We start from the raw sequence: 17,325 nt of genomic DNA, 5'->3' as shown, positions 1-17,325 counted from the left end.
TTACACTTGTTTGTTTATTTATTTGTCTTTTTTTCTTCTTCTGAGACAGGGTCTAGCTACAAAACCGTGGCTGTCCTGGAACTCAGTATGTAGACCAGGCTGGCCTCGAATTTAGAGAGATCTGCCTGGCTCTGCCTCCCAAGTGCTGGGATCAAAGGCCTGCGCCGCCGCCGCCACCACCACCTGGCTCTATTTATTTTTTAATCCACTGAGTCCAGTTAATGTTGCCATACATAAATGGGTGTAGACTCATCCACTGGGGCATGGGGAACCTACCAGTGACCTAAAGAAAAATGAGTCTTCCTTCCCCTGAAGCTAGAAACTGCTAATAGCTCTTCATTTGGGGATGGGGTCTCCACAAACCTTGCTGGAACTTTTAACTGCCTGGATCTTTTCAAATGTTTTGTAAGTAACCACAGCTGTTGTGAACTATGTGTGCAATAGCTGTGTCACGAGGGCACCCCCTCCCACCCTCTAGTTCTTACATTGTTTCTCTCCCCTCTTTCACAATGTCCCTGAGCTTTGGAGGGGGAGTTGATAGAATGTCTCGTTTACAGCTGAGCACCCACAGCCACTTGTCCTCAGCATTCTGGACAAATAGTGTGTCTCTGCTTTAACCACTCCCCACTGCAGTACAAAGCTTCTCTGGCCAAGGTTGGGAATAGCACAGATCCATGGATATAAACATTAATATGTAGAAGACATTTTGACAACATGACCATTTAGGAAAACAACATCAATAGGTTTTCCTTTAGTTTCTCTTCTTCTTCTCCTTTTTTTTTTAAACCCTGGCACGATTGGACACTGGACGGCCTGGGAATTGAACCCAGGTCCTTTGGAACGTTGCTCAGTCCTCTTAACCACTGAGCCATCTCTTTCCTCTCTTCTCCTTTAGTTTCTATGGCTTTCCTAGCTGTGTGTTTTGGCCATGGTTACAGTACCAGGTATGAACTCCCTCCTGTGGAACAGGCCTTTCATTCAATCAAGAGAGTAATCTTGCCACAGATGTGCACCGATGGGCACATCTTACCTGGCGGGTTGGTATTGTAGCACACAGGGTTCAAGACTGGATAAATTGATGTTTTTTTTCTCCCCAGGCTTCTTGCACAGCACTTTCTAGCGTTATGAAAGAACTTTTCTCCTCTTTTGGTGGGGGTGTAAACTGGTGCAGGTACTCTATTCACACTAGTTAGGATATGGGCTCAACTTAGATGATCATTAGCTGACACACACACACACACACACACACACACACACACACACACACACACACACACGGTAGCATATTACTCAAGTGTAAAGAAAACTGAGACCATGAAATCTGTAGGTAAATGGATGGAGCTGGAAATAAATTATACTGTGTAACGCCACAAAAGGCGTTGCACATTCTCACATGAAGGTTCTTGCTTAAAATCTTACGTTTTTAACCTGAAGTGCATATGGAAGCTAGGGAAGTAAAAAGGGAGTGAGAAGAGGATGCATTTAAGGAAGGGGACAGTAGGATACAGGCGACATGAAAATAGAGATGGGGAACACTGGAAGTGGGGCAAGAGCTCAAACAGATAGTGCTGTGCCGGAGATGGAGAAGGGAGAGGCCAGGGAAAGGGAACAGAATGAAGTGTGCGTGAAGAAACACTTTAGAATGTGTGATCTTGGCAATCCAAGTGAAAAAACACAGTGAGTAGGGCAGAATTGACATACTGTGAAAGAATGGGGAAGATTTAAGTTCAGATGGGGACAGGGAGGTGAAGGAGAGGAGAGGTAGGGGTGGGTTAGCCAAAACGAAGACTATGTGAAGAAGCCATATGAAGAAGCCCCATTAGTTTGCAAGCTAATTAAAAAAATTTTTTTCTTTCTTTCTTTTCTTTTTTTTTTTTCAAGACTGGGTTTCTCTGTGTAACAGCGCTGGCTGCCCTGGAATTCACTCTGTAGACCAGGCTGGCCTCAAACTCACAGAGATCACCTATCTGTGCCTCCCGAGTGCTTTGATTAAAGGCATGTGCACTACCACCTGGCAAAATTTTTTTTCCTAAAAAAAATATTTAAACAGAAGTACTTGACATTAGTAAACACTGTTGCTCCCAGAAGTACGAGGTCATTGAATGAAAACCTCAGTGTTAGGCATGGTTGCTATTGGTCAGACTCTTGCTGCTCTTAGTTGCTTGTGACTAGATGGTTAGACCCTGTTGCTGAAGGGACCACACACTCGGTTTGGGAACACAGAAAATCTTTATTTTTTGAGACATAATCTCACCCCAGTGCAGGATGGTCTGGAACTCATTCACTGTGTAGCCAGTTATGGCTTCAGACTGGTGGCATTCCTCCTGCCTTAGCTTCCTGAAAGGTGTTTGCACCCTGATAGGCCTTTCTGCCCACGCAGCTATCCAAATCAGACCAAATCAGACGGGGACGGACGAGAGACCGAAAAACCACATGTCTGTTTGCTGGGATGCAGTTTAAATATCCTATGGGAGTGGTCTTGAGCATCTCTAGGGGAGGAGTTTGACGGGCTTTGAGGGGCCAGGTTTGGGGAAAGAGATGGGGGCGGGAGATGAGGTGGACCTTCCACCAAAATACTTCCCAAGTGGTGGGATTTCAGGCATGAGCCACCATCCATGACTGGAAGGTGCAGTTGTATCCAGATGGAGATGGGAGCAGAGGTTTTGGGAGGAGGGTGGGGAGGTTGTCTGCTGTGGATTGGTTAGAGGGGATTACTGGGGCAGATGGATCAGGAAGAAGGACCCAGTAACCCCTCCTTTCATCACCCTTCACTCAATACGGTTGCCCTGGGGGTGTGCTGGATTTTCATTTCTCTTTGTCCCTCTGCTGCTATAGCAGATGTCTCCACAGCTCAGGGAAAAGAGCAAAGAAACTCTCACTGTAAGAGCCAGGCCTGGGGTGGCAACTGTAAAACTCCCTCTCCCTCTCTCTCTCTCTCTCTCTCTCTCTCTCTCTCTCTCTCTCTCTCTCACACACACACACACACACACACACACACACACACACACACACACACACACACAATCAAAAGATTAAAAACCTAACTACTCTCTTGGGCTCAGTTGGTAGAATGCCATGGTGCCCAGCAGGCACAAAGCTGTGCATTCGGTTGCTAGTCCTGTGCCAACTGGGTATGATAGTGCATACCTATAATTCCACCACTCAGGAAGCAGAGGCAGGAGGATTGCATCAAGCTCCAGGCCAGCCAGGCTACATAGTAAGACCCTGAAAGTTAAAAAAAAAAAAAAGATTTGCCCTTAAGACCATTGAAATGGTTCAGAGAGTAAAGGCAGCTAGCTACCATCAAGCCTGGTGACTGGAGTTATCTCCAGGACCCCACATGGTGAAGAGAGACTCAACTCCTAGAAGTCATCTCACACTTCCATGCACCTGCACACACAATACATAAAAATGTAATTTAAAAAATTAAAAACTTGGGCCTGGAGGGATGCCTCAGTGGTTGAGAACACTGGCTGCTCTTCCAGAGGACCCAGTTTCAGTTCCCAGCACCTACATGGCTGCTCACAGCTGTCTGTGGCTCCTGTTCCAGGGCATTCGACACCCTCACACAGACATACATGTAGGTGAAACACCAATACAATAAAAATAAATTATTTAAAAAAAATTAAAAACTTAAAAAAATAAATCCACTCTCTTCCGACCCTTATTTGTGGGGTGGGCAGGGCCCCTGGAGTAAGGGGATGGGTAGAGCCAGGTCTCTGGTCACGTGACATCGTTAATGGTTCTGCTTCAGGCAGCTGGTCCTGGCTCTCCAAGTGATGTGAACATGTTCAGTGGGTATTGTGGGTCGAGAGGGGATGGTTCTTACTGATTTCTCTCTTATTATGTTTAAACTTTGGCCTGGAGGCCAAATGTAGCCAAGGACAGATGTGAATATTACCAGACATGAAATTATAAACTTAGCTAAAACATGATGAGATTTAGAGGGAAGGAGGTGTCTGTGTGTGTGTGTGTGTGTGTGTGTGTGTGTGTGTGTGTGTGTGTGTTGCTAACTGTGGTGACGTTCTAAGTGTGAACTTTGTAGACAATAGCACTGTGTTGCAATGTTAAATGGTTGAACACCCCTGAGGGTGGCTGATGTCTTAAGAAACCTGGTTGGATTTTTCACATCACGAAACACTTTGAGACTGACAATTTCAGTCACAAAGTGCTAGTACCCTGCTATTAAAAATGAGGAAACTGAGGTTCAGCAATAAAAAGTCTGAGCATGGAGCCCTGGATCCCAAAACCTAACTCTCTTTCAGCTCCAGGAAGGGGAGGAAGCTTAGTCATGTCCCAGTCTCACAGCACTTGGACACTCAGCCCCGTCCGTCTGCTCCCACCAGCCTGTCAGGACACTTGCTTCTCTTGGGCTGGGTTAGTATCAGAAAAGCTGGGCTTAGGCCCCAACATGCCCCTCTCTCCACTTCTCATCCACATTGGTCACTTTTTGTTTGTTTATTTTTGAGACTTCAGCCCACTCTGTAGTCCTTCACTGGCCTGGAACTTGCTATGTAGATCACCAGGCTGGCCTGAAACTCACAGAGACCTGCCTATCTCCTATCTCTGCCTCTGCCTCCTGTGAGCTGATATTAAAGGTGTGCACCACTACACTCAAGTATTTTGTTTTGAAATATCTTTAGTACAATATTGTTAACCTAACAAGTAACTTATTTTTTGAGGGGGAGATGGCATGTGCATGCCACTGTGGAGGTCAGAAGACAACTTTGGGGTCCCAGATACCAAACTTGAGTCCATCAGGCTTGGTGGCAAGTACCTTTACCAGATGAAACATCTCTCTCTCTCTTTTTTTTAGGTACAGTCTTTTGTAGCCTGGTTGACCTTGAACTTATTACTTCTCACCTTCATGCCTGAGTACTGGGTCACTGGTGTGCACCAGTGTGCTTGGCTTTTGTTTTGCTCTGTTTTCAGTACTGGGGATCGAACCATGAGCTAGAAGGTGCTGGGCATGTATGCTACTGCTGAGCTCCACCTCAGGATAGAGAAGACGTTGTCCCATGGAACGGAAGTGTTCCAGTCACCCAGCAGCTTTGTTTGATAGACAATGCAAGGCTGAAGAAAGTGTAAGGAACAAAGGGTAAAGTGATGCGTTCACGGTAGCTCTTCTTGTAGGGACAGAGGAACGGTAACAGTGGAGGACTAATCAACTGGTGGTCACCATCAGGGTCCTTCAGCTTGTTTTGGCTGGCTGACCTGCTAGTTCCTCAAAGCAGTTAGGACTATACACTTTAGGTTTCCATTGGTAAAACCAGAGTAATACTTCTCTTAGAGCATGCTGGCTAGGTCTAAAGAGGGATGTTTTCTTTGGGTTTGAGATGGATCTCACGTAGCTGAGAGTCCCTGTGAACTCATGGTCCTCCTACCATCACCTCCAAGTGCTGGGATTACAAGTGTGGGCTGTCTTATCTAGCTAAAGAGTGTGGGTTTTGTTGTTTTCCCTGGGGTCTTGTTATGCAGTCCTCCTGCCTCTGCTTCCTGAGTATGAGGATTAAAGGTGTGCAGCATACATACCTGGCTCTTTTTTCCTTTTTAACAATTTAGAGATTTAGAGTGTGTGTGTGTGTGTGTGTGTGTGTGTGTGTGTGTGTGTGTGTGTGTGTGTGTGTTGGTGTGCTGGTGTGTGCCTGCTGAGGCCAGAGGTGTCAGATTCCCCTGGAGCTAGAGTTACAGGTGATTTGATTTGCATGCTGCATGTGGGTGCTGGAAGCTGAATTTAGGTCCTCAGGAAGAGCAGCAAGAGCTTTTAACTTCTGGGCTATCTCTCCAGCTCTAATCTGGGCTATCTGTCCAGCTCCAAGGATTTTTTTTTGTTTTGTTTTGTTTTTGTTTTTTGAGACAGGGTTTCTTTGTGTAGTTTTGGTGCCTGTCCTGGATCTCCCTTTGTAGCCCAGGCTGGCCTCAAACTCACAGAGATCTGCCTGGCTCTGCCTACCTAGTGCTGGAATTAAAGGCGTGCGCCAAGGGAGATTCTTTTTTTTTTTTTTTTTAAGATTTATTTATTTATTAGGTATAGAGAAGAAGTCGCCAGATCTTATTACAGATGGTTGTGAGCCACCATGTGGGTGCTGGGAATTGAACTCAGGACCTCTGGAAGAGCAGTCAGGGCTCTTAAGCTCTGAGCCACTAGGGGCACTTTGTATTCCGAGCACTGAGTAAGTCAGACAGTAACAGGTTTGATGTTGACCGATTCAGAGAGAGTGAAATGCCCTCTGGCTTTACACCTGCAGCACCGGGGGTGGGTGTGGGGGGTGTGGCGGCCAGAGTTTAAAGCTGCTGCTTCCCTGAAGCTGAGAGAGCGTGATTGCTTTCCAACCTGAGTGGCTACTGTAGAGGCAGATGTAGCTCTCTGCTGTGTTAACCTCAGGGCTCAAGGATCAGTGGGTGTGGATGTTTTTGGCTTTCTTCCACAGACAGACTTTAAAGTTAGCAGGCCCACCCCAAATGATACACATGTTCTAAACTCTGCCTTCCTTGGTCATGCAGCCCTGCACATGCCAGCTGTACCATTTGTGAACTGTGTGGCTTTGGACAAGTTGCTTAGCCCTGTGAGCCTCAAATACCACCTTGTTGATGGAGGTGCTTCACCAGGAGGCTGTGGGGTTCAGTGAATGCAGAGGAAAGCGCTTCATATGGCACCTGGGTTCATAGTTGGCTCTTTTTTTGTTGTTTGTTTGGTTTTGGTTTTCTCAGATAGGGTTTCACTGGGTAGCCCTGGCTATCCTGGAACTCACTCTAGACTGGCCTTGAACTCGGAGATCCACTTGTCTCTGCTTCCCAAGTGCTAGGGATGTGCACCACCACTGCCTGGCTTTTTTTTTTTTTTTTTTTTTTTTTTTTTTTTTTTTTTTTTTTTTGTCTTTTAAGATTTATTTTATTTGTGTGTGTGTGTGTGTGTGTGTACATTTGTGTGGGTGTCTGTGAAGACTAGAAGACAGTATAGGATCCTCTGAAGCTGGAGTTACAGGCGGTGTGAGTCAACTGATGTGGGTACCAGGAATCAAATCTTGTCCTCTGGAAGAGCAGCCAGTGCTCTTACCAGCTGAGCCATCTCTCCAGCCCCATAGTTGCCTCTTAACTGACCTGCTTTAGTCGTCTTGGTCTCCAGTATCCCAGACTGCCAGGAGCCTTTTTGTTGGTTTTGTTTTGTTTTGGTTTTTGTTTTGAGAGGCTGGCCTTGCACTTGAGATCCTCCTGCCTCACCCTTCTGATGCTTGACCTGACATGCCTGTGCAACCACACTGGGCTTTGCAGTCTTTGTTCCCTGGGCCCAAAGCATTTCCTCACCCTTGCCTCTCTCTGCCTGTGCAGCAGCCTTGCTTAACTCCCCTCTTTCAGAGAACTTTCTTGTCACTCCACATGGAGTGGCTGGTGACACTTCCTTCATGGGCTTCATTGGTGTATTATTCCCTGCAGCCCTAAGGCAGGTCTCTTCTCTTTATGGGGTATGGGTTCCTGTCCCCTATCATATGGTTGGACAGGGACAGAACTGGGATTCCAGCCAGGCAGGTTAGTTGGAGCTGTGATGACACTCTGCTTCCCTCAGCATCTGTTGCCCATGCTCCCTGTGTGAGCTCTCACCCAGGCCTCACTTAGAGCAAACACTTTATGTCTACCTGTTTGACGGGAACAGTTATCAAACATACCTATTAGTGGTCCATGTTTGCCATGCATTCCTTATGTGTTAGGCACTGGGCTGAATCACATGTACAGGTCAGCTCATGCCACCCTCATGATAGCTCACGAGAATGTACACTGCGAGAAGACACTAAGTTTCAGGGGGTTTTCGTCATGCAGTGCTTTGCTTGTGCCTGTGCTGTTCCCAAGGTGCCTTAGGGAATGGCCATGAGGATACTTCTGCAGGTGGACCAGGCTACCCAGCTTCTTCTTGGTCTTCCGTGGCTTCAGGGCTGGTTCCAGTCTGAGCAGCTTTGCTATTCTATGTCACTGGCCACCAGGCCACCTCTCCCAGCCCCTCCCAAGATCAGGCTAAGGAAAAATTGGATGTGGTCATATCCCTTCTCTGTAGGCATCTTACCACCCATCCCATAATCCAGCATCTTCATTATTGGATTGTTTGTTTTCGAGACAGGGTTACTCTGTGTAGTTTTGGTGCCTGTCCTAGACCTCACTCTGTAGACCAGGCTAGCCTCGAACTCACAGAAATCTGCCTGGCTCTGCCTCCAAGTGCTGGGATTAAAGGAGTGCGCCACCGCTGCCCAGCTTATTGGCCATTTTTGGAACTCACTGAATTAGCACAGTGACTCCATGGGGGCGAGGACAGCCCTCCTATCTACAGGTTTGGAAAGAGGGGGTTGGAGAGCATGATCTGGGCCCACTCCAGTATGTGAAGCACACCTGGATGTCTGGATGGCTGCGTTGGATCCTCTGACAGTGTGTCCTTCTTGGATACCCTAGCTCATTCTCAGCCTGCAAGCTCTGCCTGCTGACCCTCACCACTGCTAGACTACTCCTTTAGCTCTCCTCCTCTGACTTCAGCTTCTAGACCTTTTATAGAACCACTTGGCCTCCCTTTCTTGCTCTTTGAAGTTTGCTAGGGCCAAAGTCTGGTACTAAATTCCAACCAAAGGTTCTTCCCACTCTCCCTATCTTCCCAAGGTACCTGTCACCTCTGATTTTCCCATTTTCTTACCTTTGCAGCCTTTGTGTCTTTTGGTAGGGTTGATTTGGTTTTGAGACAAGGTTTCAGTATGTGGGTCATTATGTGGGTCATGCTGGCCTTGAACTCATTATTCTCTTGCTTCAGCCTCCTGAGTGGGTGTCTTAGGTAGGGTTTCTATTGCTGTGAAGAGACACTATGACCATGGCAACTCTTAGGAAACATTTAATTGGGATTGGCTTACAGTTTTAGAGATTAGTCTGTTGTCATCGTAGTGGGCAGCATGGCTGTGCACAGGCAGACATGGTGCTGCACAAGGGGCTGAAAGTTCTACACCTGGATCTACAGGCAGCAGGAAGAGAGAGATCCTGGGCCTGGCTTGAGCATCGGAAACCTCAAGGCCCACCCCCAGTGACACCCTTCCTCCAACAAGGCCACACCTCCTAATGCTACTTCCCAAGCATTCAAGTATGAGTCTGTGTGGGCCATTCTCATTCAAACCACCACAGTGGAGTTCTTGGCATGTGTCATCTAACTTGTTTATTTGTTTTGATAGTCTCATATATCCCAGGATAGCTTGAAATTAACTATGTAGGGGAGAGTGACCTTGAACTGACCCTACCCCCTCTACCTCTAGACTGATTACAATCTGAGATTACATGATGTGTCATCATGATAGCTTGCTGTGGTGCTAGGGATCAAATCTAGGGCTTTGTACATAATAAGTATCTACTCAGCCAGACGAACTACATCCCAATCCCTGCTTTTCTTTCTTTCTTTCTCTTTTTCTTTCTTTCTTTCTTTTTTAAAGATTTATTTATTATGTATACAGTGTTCTGCCTGCGGGCCAGAAGAGGGCACCAGATCTCATTATAGATGGTTGTGAGTCATCATGTGGTTGCTGGGAATTGAACTCAGGACCTCTGGAAGAGCAGTCAGTGCTCTTAACCTCTGAGCCATCTCTCCAGTCCGCTTTTCTTTTCTTTTTCTTTTTTTTTTTCAAGACAGGGTTTCTCTGTGTAGCTCTGGCTGTCCTGAAACTCACTCTGTAGACCAGGCTGGCCTCCAACTCACAGAGATCCACCTGCCTCTGCCTCCTGAGTGCTGGGATTAAAGTGCTCCATGTGCTTTGCCTTGCCTTGCTTTTGTTTTCTTAATTAAAAACATTTATTTTTCTTGAGATAGTGTCTTGTTATGTGGTCCAGGCTGGCTTTGAACTCATGATCCTTGTGCCTCAGCCTTGAGAATACTCAGATTCTAGGCATTATCCGTCATGCCTTTCTTTGTTTTTGAGACAAGCTCTCATTGTCTAAGCCTGTCTGGTCTTCTAGTTGCAATCTCCTCTCCACCTCTCTAGCACTGGCATTAGTGGCATTACCATGCGCTTGCTGCTTTCCTCCTACTTTTCAGGCACATGTTATGCCCAGGCCTGCGTGAATCCCTTTGTAAATCACCCTAGGAACTTTGCACATAGCCCTCTGCAGCTATTTAGATGTGAGAAAATTCAGAGTGTTTGTGGAGAGCCACACTTTGAGCTCAGAAAGTGGAGCCCAGGTCTGTCTGACTCAAGAGCCGCTGAACTCAACCAACCGCTCATTCACCCATGTATTGGATAATTACTATGGAGTGCTTGTTATGCAAGCCAACTTGGACACCTCCCCTGCCTTGCGGTGTGTGTGGGAGACAGACACAGAACAAAGGAACCTTCCAGGTAGGTATCAAGGTCCCACACTGTGCCTGGACCTCAGGGTGAGGAGAGGCTGCTCACTTCCTCCCTGCACGAACAGTCTGCCTGCCTGAGTGGTGCCAGTCTGAACCTGCCCTGCCGTTGGGAGTGATAATTTCCTCACAGCCACAAATGTTGATAATCATGCACAGGAAACTTGCTGCCTGCTGGAGCCTCGGCGCCTTGGCCACCCCAATTACAAAAAGGGAGGGGACACACATGAGACCAAGTTTGTGGGGAACCCACTGTTTCTGTGGCTTCCCTAGATGTGAAGCCACAAACTGCTGACCTGAGGGGAAGCCTGGCTGCTGTGGGGAGAAAAGACGCAGATATGTGGGAACTGGACAAGCTGTGGCAGTTGGGGCTCGGGGCCCTGAGATTGGAAACACAGCCCTGCCAGGTTGGAAGTCCACTTGTTATGTATATTTTCAGACTTGTGGCGTGGCACAGGCTGCTTTACCTCCCTAAGCCTGTTAGCTCACCTCTTTCCTGGCAGTGGCATATAATCTTCACTGATGCCCTAAGGAAGCTCAGCTCAGCCTGGCACCCTGCTCATTAGTCACCTGAGCATTTTGGCTTCTGGATGGTTTTTGCCAGCCATCCTTTTCTCCGATGGTAGCCTCTTGAGGTTCTGTTACCTGCTGTGGCAGAATGATCCAGAAAGGTTTAGTTAGCAACAAACTAGCATTGTTGGAAGATGGCAATCTATCTCTCCCTTCGGCCATCCTCCCCACTGCCTGGAGGTCGAGTTGTTTCTATGGGTTTTCAGTAAGGGAAGACAATGTGGGAAGACATGTGAGCCCCAGACAGGTGGGCCTCTCTGTCACCCAGTATGTCTTGGAGTACCCCCCTCCCCCCAAGCTGGTAGCCTCTTCTGGAATGGGTTGCTCACACCTAATCTCCTTCATGGACGTGGAGGAGAGTGGCCCTCCAGAAAGTCTGAAGACAGAAGGCCAAAGCCTCTGTGTTAACAAAAGAAATACGAGCCTGGTTTTTGTGTGGTCAGCATTTTCTGGCAGGTGGCCCTTCCCTGGAACTTGGCACTGGGGTAGGCTTGGGTAAGGCAGGAAGATTTGTTCCTTTCTATATAACGTCAGTGTGCAGTCCAACTATTTGGTTTATTTTTTGTGTTTTGTTTTTCATTTTGAAAAACAAAATGTTTTCAAAACAATCTTCTGTAGCTCAGATTGGCCCCAGGCAGGTGATATCCCACCCCTTACCTCCCAGGCTTGCACCATCACTCGAAATCAAACCCAGGGCTTCATGCGCACAAGACAAACACTCTATCTAGTAAGCCATATCTCTGGCCTTATTTATTTTTTATTTTTTGAGATAGAGTCTTGTGTTGCCCAGGCTGGTCTTGAACTTGCTTATGTATGTAGCCAAAGGTGGTTTTGAACTCTTGATACTTCTGTCTCCACTTCCCAGGTGCTGGGATTAGAAGTTGAGCTACCAAATACAACTTGACTATTTTTTTAAAAAACTGATTATTTTTTTAAAGAAAACTGTAGCTTAAGCTGGCCTTGAACTTGTGGTATCTAATTCCCTCAAACACCGCCCCCCCCCCCCCAATACAGGGATTATGAGTGTGCACCGCCTTACTTAGCTTTTTGCTTTGTGTCTGTGGTGGGGTTTTCTGTGTCTCGCGGCTGTCCTGGAACTCAACATCTTTCTGCCTCAGCTTCCTGCATGCTGTGATTACAGGCATGTGCTGCTGTGCCTGGTTCCATGTTCAGTTTATGTATAAAAGGTAGAGCATGCAGGAGCAAAGAGAAACTTGTGGAAACCAGATCTTCATGGAGGGGAGCTTATGCAGTTTTATGATCTGAGAGGTGTAATGTTCCCACAGGACTTCTGGCTACTCTGAGCCCACTGTAGGTTTCCACAGAGAACATGTACCAGCCCTCACTTTCTGGGGTGTGCATATTATGTTCCCCTTGGCCTGCAACACTCTTTCCCTGGTTGCTCATTACTCTGTGGGACTCAGGCTTTTTTTGTTTGTTTGTTTGTTTTGTTTTTCTGAGACAGGGTTTCTTTGTGTGGCTGTCCTGGAACTCGCTCTGTAGACCAAGCTGGTCTCAAACCTAGAGATCCACCTGCCTCTGCTCCCTGAATGCTGGGATTAAAAGCGTGTGCCACTACCTCAGAACTCAGTTTTTATGTGACCTCCTCAGAGAAGCTCTGCATTTGTCCCCTTGGCTGTGGGATAATAGGAATCACCCCCCCTTCCTGCTTGTTTGGTATGCCTTCCCCTTCTAGGCTACAAGGACAGATATCTGCTGTTCCTAGAGCCCTGCACAGGGCTGGGAGCGAAGCAGGTGCTCAAATATTTGTTGACTGGATCAGTTTGGCTTTAGCACAGGAGCTGCCCTGGCAGGGAAAGGGTACTGATGCATGTGATGCACTTTGCCAGATGAGAGAAGGGAAGGTCAGAGGTGTGGTAGAATTCATTACAGGTAACACCCATAAACTATAATCCCAGCCCCAGAGGCTGAGGCAGGAGGATCATGAGAGTGTGGCCAGCCTGGGCTATGTAGCAGGAACTTGTCTCAAAAAGACTTCCAGATGCGCTCTGGGGCATTATATAAACATACCTTCCTTTCTTTTTTATTTTATTTATTTTGATTTTTTTTCAAGACAGGGTTTCTCTGTAGTCTTGGCTGTCTTGGAACTCACTCTGTAGACCAGGCTGGCCTAAGATCCACCAGTTTCTGCCTCCAAGTACTGGGATCAAATGTGTGCACCACCACTGCCCAGCTGAGGCACTATATTGTTAAAAAGAATAGCAAGCATTGTGGAACATACCTATAATGTCAGTATTTGGGAGGCTGAGGCAGGAAGACCATGAGTTCAAGGTTAGCTTGGGTTACACAGGAAAACCCTATCTCAAACACACACACACACACACACACACACACACACACACACACACACACACACACAAAAAAACAACAACAACAACAAAAAAAACCCAAAACACTTGGCCTGGGCGCGCGCGCGCACACACACACACACACACACACACACACACACACACCAAAAAACCAAAACTGGGCCTGGGCTACACAACAACAATCTGTCTTTAAAAGAGGCAATCCCAGCCAGGCAGTGGTGGCGTATGCCTTTAATCCCAGCACTCAGGTGGCATATGCCTTTAATCCCAGCACTCAGGAGGCAGAGGCAGGTGGATCTCTGTGAGTTCAAAGCCAGTTTGGTCTACAGAGCGAGATCCAGGACAGTCAGGACTGTTACACAGAGAGACCCTGTCTCTTGGAAAAACAAAACAAATAACAACAAAAACTGGGTATGGAGTCACATATATGTAATCAGCACTCTGGACGCGAGGGAATTAGGACTTCAAAGCTAGTCTCAGAAAGAAGCAAGTTTGAAGCTAACCTGGCTCCTTACCCACCAGAGTGTCAGCCACCAGGGAGGGTTGAGGCAGCTGAAGCTTCTGCTGCTCCTGACGGAGGCACTTCTTTGCTTCTCTTCCCCAGCAACCCAGCAGGCAGCAGCAGCAGTTCCCATCCCTGGACGACAAGCCCCAGTTCCCAGGGGCCTCGGCAGAGTTTGTAGACAAGCTTGAGTTCATCCAACCCAATGTCATCTCTGGTATCCCCATCTACCGTGTCATGGACCGCCAGGGCCAGATCATCAACCCCAGTGAAGACCCCCATGTGAGGCTGCTCCCCCGTCCTGGTCCCCCATGCTCAGGTCCCTTGCCTGACTCTTCTGGTCCCAACTTTCCCCATCTGTCTGCCTCTGCCTGCAGCTGCCCCAGGAGGAGGTACTGAAGTTATACAGGAGCATGACGCTGCTCAACACCATGGACCGAATTCTCTATGAGTCCCAACGGCAGGTATGTGGGACAGGCTGGAGCAGGGTGGGGTCACCCCAAATCTCTACCTGTGCTTGTATACAAGAATGCACCAAGGAGGGGGTGGTATGGGGATCCTTTCAGTGGTGTCATGAGAGTTCTGTGGAGTTCTCCTGGGGCACTGGAAGAATGTGGGAAGGGACACTAAAAATAGTTGCCATGTGCACAGCAGAGAAAAGTTGCAGAAGTGCCTAGTCACAGTCATGACTTCAGGCAAGACATTTTTCTTGTTTTTATGTTGGTCTCCACACTGTGTGTTAGCTGAGTACAGAGCTCAGTGGTAGAATTCTTGACTTGCTCTGGGTTCCATCACTAGCTCTACAAATAAATAAAAAATATACTTAAAAAGCCAGGCATGGTGATACATGCTTGTAATCCCAGTACGTGGGAGGCTGAAGTGGTAGGTAGCTGTGAGTTCCAGGCCAGCCTAAACTGCAAAGTGAGACACTGTCTCAAAGCTGCCCCTCCATCCCCACTCAATAAATCAGTGAGTGAGAGCCAGTGTTCTAACTTGTAGGGTTGGTATAGGAAGGAATTAGGTATCTAGGATGGAAGGAGCTTACCTAACATACATAGTACAGTCTGCGTTTGAGGATTGTGCTTAGGTACAAGGGACAGAACTCCTCACTCCAAAGGAAAGCTTAAGAAACAAAATCAAAAGCAGTACTTAACAGGTGACTGGTTTGTCCTCTTGGATAAAAGAAGCTAGGGATGGGGCCTGGAACTCATCCAGTGGCAGCTGAGTGTCAGTTGCTTGTCCTTTCTCCTCCTGTTGCTCTGCTCTGTTCTGCTCTGCAGCGTTGGCCTCTTTCTCACAATCCAGATGGCTGCTGGAGTCTCATTCCAGGCAGCAAGTAGAAGGAAGCGGGCAGGCCGAACACTGCACATCCCATCTCTCTCCTCACTTATGTCTTCATAGAGCTTTCTCGGGCATCTCCCCGAATAACATGTGCACACAGTCATCAGCCCTTCCTGGTTGCCAGGGAGACTGGCAATAGCCCTTTCATCTGGGTAGCTCCTGTCTATCGTAGAATGGGAGGTGGGGAGGAATATGGAGGCGGGGAGGACTCTGGGTAGACAGGCTCTGCCACTGGCCCAAGGTGGGGGTGCATCTCAGGCTCTTCCACAGGCTGAACTTGACAGCCTTGCAGGCCCTCTATATCCCACACCCGCCCACCCACTTGGCACCAGAAAGTTAATTAACTTTTAATTGGCTCCCCACTTAGAGAAGCCCTTCTTCATCACTTTCCCTGGCAGCTGGAAAGCCAGGTTCCAGGAGCAATGCTGAGCTCCACAGGGGTGGAGAATCCTGAGGGGCAATCAGGAAGAGCTCTTCCATGTGATCTTGGGTGATCTGGATTTCATCATATACCAGGGGTTCCCCAGCTCTCCAGCCAGACTTCCATCTTGGCACCCTAGATCTAGTTGGCATCATCTCTACTTATACCCCACAGCCGACAGCCTGACCAAACTTGACCTGCGTCCCTTCCTCCTCTAACCCATTTCTCAGTGTTGGGCACTGCCAGCCACTCTTCTCATCTACCCTAGCACCCTGAGTCTCAGAGCAGCTCCGCAGCACTGTTGGAAACCCACCCCTGTCCCTCTGCTCCATCCTTTCTAACAGAATGGTGTTTGTTCTGTTTGTTCTGTGTCTGTTGTCTTGGGCTCACAGGATGGCTGCCACAGGTCCAGACATCATGGCTCTGAGCAAGGCAGGAAGATGGTGAGGGTAGGGGTAGTGCCAGCAGTAGTCTCCCTTATCCCGAAAAGCAGATTCCATTAAAGCTTCGCGTTTAAACTGTCCCTGACTAACCATCTCTGGCTAGCAAGGGAGGCTGGGAAGCCCAATGTCTTTTCCAGGTCCAGGATAGAGAGGCCAAGGTAGGTGGCCTGGGGGGTCACTCTCAGCACCACTAACTCGGCTTTTGAGGACTCATCCATCTCCTGCTGTCTCCTCAGCTCCCAGACAGGCCACCGGTCCCCCTCTCCTAGCTTGCTGCTCTCTTTCCTGTTCTCCATCCCTTCCCTGTAGAGCTGCCTGAGAGATTCCAAGTGACTGAAGTGTGGCTGTAGCACTTCTGCAGAGTGCCCTAGAGGACAGTCCAGGCATTTGTCCCCATCATCCGGGAGCTGCCCCCGCACCTCATCTCCTCTTACCTTCATGTCATGGCTCTTTGGCCTCCTATCTTTCTCTGCCCTTTTGTCTGGGTCTTCCACTCGCCTCCTTTGCCCAGAGCAGCGGGTTCTCTCCACACCTGCCTATGCCTGTACCCTCCTTTGGGCTCTTGTCACGCAGTTCCCACTGTCCATTCAGTTCCTTCTGGAGGCAGGAGCTCCTGTAGCCCAGCACAGTGATGGCCTCAGTGATGGCTGATCATTACCAGTTAGGCAGGGGGGCTGGGTGTGGTGGAACACCCCTTTAATTCCAGCACCCAGGAAGCAGAGGTAAGCATATCTTTATGAGTTTAAGACCACCTTGCTCTACATTGTGAGTTCAGGATAGCCAGGGCTACAGAGAGACCCTGTCTCAAAAACAAAACAAAACAAAAAAGTCAGGCAGGGTTCTCTGTCAAGGACTGCTTTAACCAAGCCTGGGCCTCTGGCCCCTTCACCCCCAGGGCCGGATCTCCTTCTACATGACCAACTATGGTGAGGAAGGGACACATGTGGGGAGTGCCGCCGCCCTGGACCGTACAGACCTGGTGTTTGGCCAGTACCGGGAGGCAGGTATGTCTGCTGGTAGTTTACTCCTGGGGTCTTCATTGAGCCCCACAGTTCAGTTTCCCTGAGTGCTCTTACAGGAGCAGCATGGTGCTGTGAAGGCCTCTGGAGTCCAGGCAGCAGCAGCAGCAGCAGCAGCAGCAGCGTTGCAAGCAGGGTGGGTGAGGTGTGACTTTGGAGAGGCAGTGTTCCCCTGGAGCCAGGAAGTGTAAGGAGCATTTCTTGCAGAGAAGGGTAACTCACTAGTCTTCTCTGAATCACCATGTCCTCATCTCCAAAGTGGTAGTGAGGAGGTACATGAAGTGAATGGTTGCTAGAAGGTTGCTGGGGATCAGGCATAGCTGAGGGCATGGCACACTCTGT

General features: G+C 48.3%; 1 protein-coding gene across 3 annotated transcripts in view; it reads left to right on the top strand.

The window, feature by feature from the left end:
* The window catches only part of Bckdha (branched chain keto acid dehydrogenase E1 subunit alpha), a 29,016-nt gene that overhangs the window by 3,430 nt on the left and 8,261 nt on the right, over positions 1-17,325 (top strand). For 2 of the 3 annotated variants that reach the window (XM_052714035.1, XM_052714034.1), the window contains exons 2-4: positions 13,862-14,041; positions 14,137-14,223; positions 16,860-16,968. In XM_052714035.1, coding sequence (XP_052569995.1) covers positions 13,862-14,041; positions 14,137-14,223; positions 16,860-16,968 — 376 coding nt within the window. The remainder of the gene's footprint in view (positions 1-13,861; positions 14,042-14,136; positions 14,224-16,859; positions 16,969-17,325) is intronic. The other variant, XM_052714036.1, reaches the window with a different exon arrangement.

This window comes from Peromyscus californicus, unplaced genomic scaffold (genome assembly GCF_007827085.1).
Source record: "Peromyscus californicus insignis strain IS unplaced genomic scaffold, ASM782708v3 Scaffold_4__1_contigs__length_199733344, whole genome shotgun sequence".
Taxonomy (NCBI): domain Eukaryota; kingdom Metazoa; phylum Chordata; class Mammalia; order Rodentia; family Cricetidae; genus Peromyscus; species Peromyscus californicus.
This window is presented reverse-complemented; position numbering and strand designations above follow the sequence as displayed.